Raw genomic sequence first — 1505 nt, forward strand, 5'->3', positions numbered from 1 at the left:
CTCTCCCAGGTCTCTCTCCCTCCCGTCTCCCAGCCACATCTCACTCCTGGTTTTGCGTGCACAGAATCCAAACGTCTGGGCTCAGAAAGGGCACCTGTGCTACCTGAAGCGGGACTTCGGCGAGGCAAAGGAGTGCTACGAGCGAACCATCAGCTTCGTGGAGGACGCTGCGGATATGCACTTCGTCTACCTGCGCCTGGGCTCCATCTACCTGGAAGAGAAAGAGGTGAGGAGCCAGCAGGAGCGACGGACGGGAATTTTACACAAAGTAGAAGATTCTAGACCCCAGGTACAAGAGGCCGTTATTTGTAGCTATAGCCAAGATCTTAGGCAAGTCAAAACCTTGGAGTGCTCAACTCCTGGGCACACGGACCTGCCCTGTTCCTTTGTGCCAGGCTCAGCAGCGAGGTCTCGGGGCGCTGCTCTCCTCATCCTATCAATGAGGGGGACCCCCACATTTCGGTATTGCCACCTGCCAGCACAGAGCCACTGCGCTGGGGGTGGCGGGCAGGCTCTCAGCCCCCCAACAGCGGTGGGGACAGTGGGTGTCTGAGCCTCATGGGAGCTGGGGTGTTTGGCACATTGCTGGGGGGGGGTGGTGTTTGTCTGCGGAGCGATGTGTTTGATGCAGACAGAAAGACACTCGTCTCTCCCCGCAGTACGGCCGGGCGAAGCAGACCTACCTGCTCGCCTGCGAGAACGCCGCGTCCTGCCTCACCTGGCTGGGGGTGGGAATCGCCTGCTACAGGGTAAGTGTGGTTACCTCCAAGTCACCTGCGCTTTAAGTGGCTCTGGGGCACGGGACGCAGGCCTTGCTTCTGCACCATCCCCTTTATTGAAGTAAAGCTTAGCTGCCTGTGACACCAACGCTCCTGCTGTCACAGTCCCAGCGTGGCGCCCCGGGCCGCTCGTACGGGAGGTGTCAGAGGACAGTCACCCTCGGCAGCTGCCCTGGGAGCAGCAACCCCGTCCCCCTCGTCCCACTGCCAGCACCCCCTTCCCCAGGGCGTCATGGCAAGCACGTAATCCAGGCTCGGGGTTTGCTCCCGGTGCCTGCCTGCATGTGACCAGCATGTCAGCGGGAAGGAATTGAGCGGAATGTCAGCAGAGAGGAATCTCAGTGCTTTCCCTGCCCAAAGGAACCCAGCGCCTCTGAAGGGCTGCCAAGGACACCCAACCACCAGCGGCGGGGTGCCTCCCAAAGGAAAACTGTGCCAGCTGCCTCCCGGGGAGTTTGCCCAAGGGATGCAAACAGGGCGGGAACAAGAACCTCCGTTTCCCCCCCTACACCTCCTGGGAGGCTGCTGGCCTGTGCCAGCGAGGCGAGGGCTGGCCTGGGGGCCGGCTGCAGCCCACCAGCGGGTACCCCCGCCTCCCAGGAGCCACGGCACAGCGGGGATGGGGATCAGGACCGGAATTGTGTTTCCTGGTGGAGCTGGACCATTCTGTTCCCAGTGGCTTTCCGTACAGCTGGGGGCTGCTTTGTAAGCACAGCGTGTGCTCCC

General features: G+C 61.7%; 1 protein-coding gene across 1 annotated transcript in view; it reads left to right on the forward strand.

The window, feature by feature from the left end:
- The window catches only part of WDR90 (WD repeat domain 90), a 61833-nt gene that overhangs the window by 22490 nt on the left and 37838 nt on the right, over nt 1-1505 (forward strand). The window contains 2 exon segments of the mRNA XM_035895625.1: nt 65-226; nt 660-749. Of these exon segments, the coding sequence (XP_035751518.1) occupies nt 65-226; nt 660-749 (252 nt within the window).

Source organism: Egretta garzetta, unplaced genomic scaffold, assembly GCF_000687185.1.
Source record: "Egretta garzetta isolate BGI_Z169 unplaced genomic scaffold, ASM68718v1 scaffold140, whole genome shotgun sequence".
Classification (NCBI taxonomy): domain Eukaryota; kingdom Metazoa; phylum Chordata; class Aves; order Pelecaniformes; family Ardeidae; genus Egretta; species Egretta garzetta.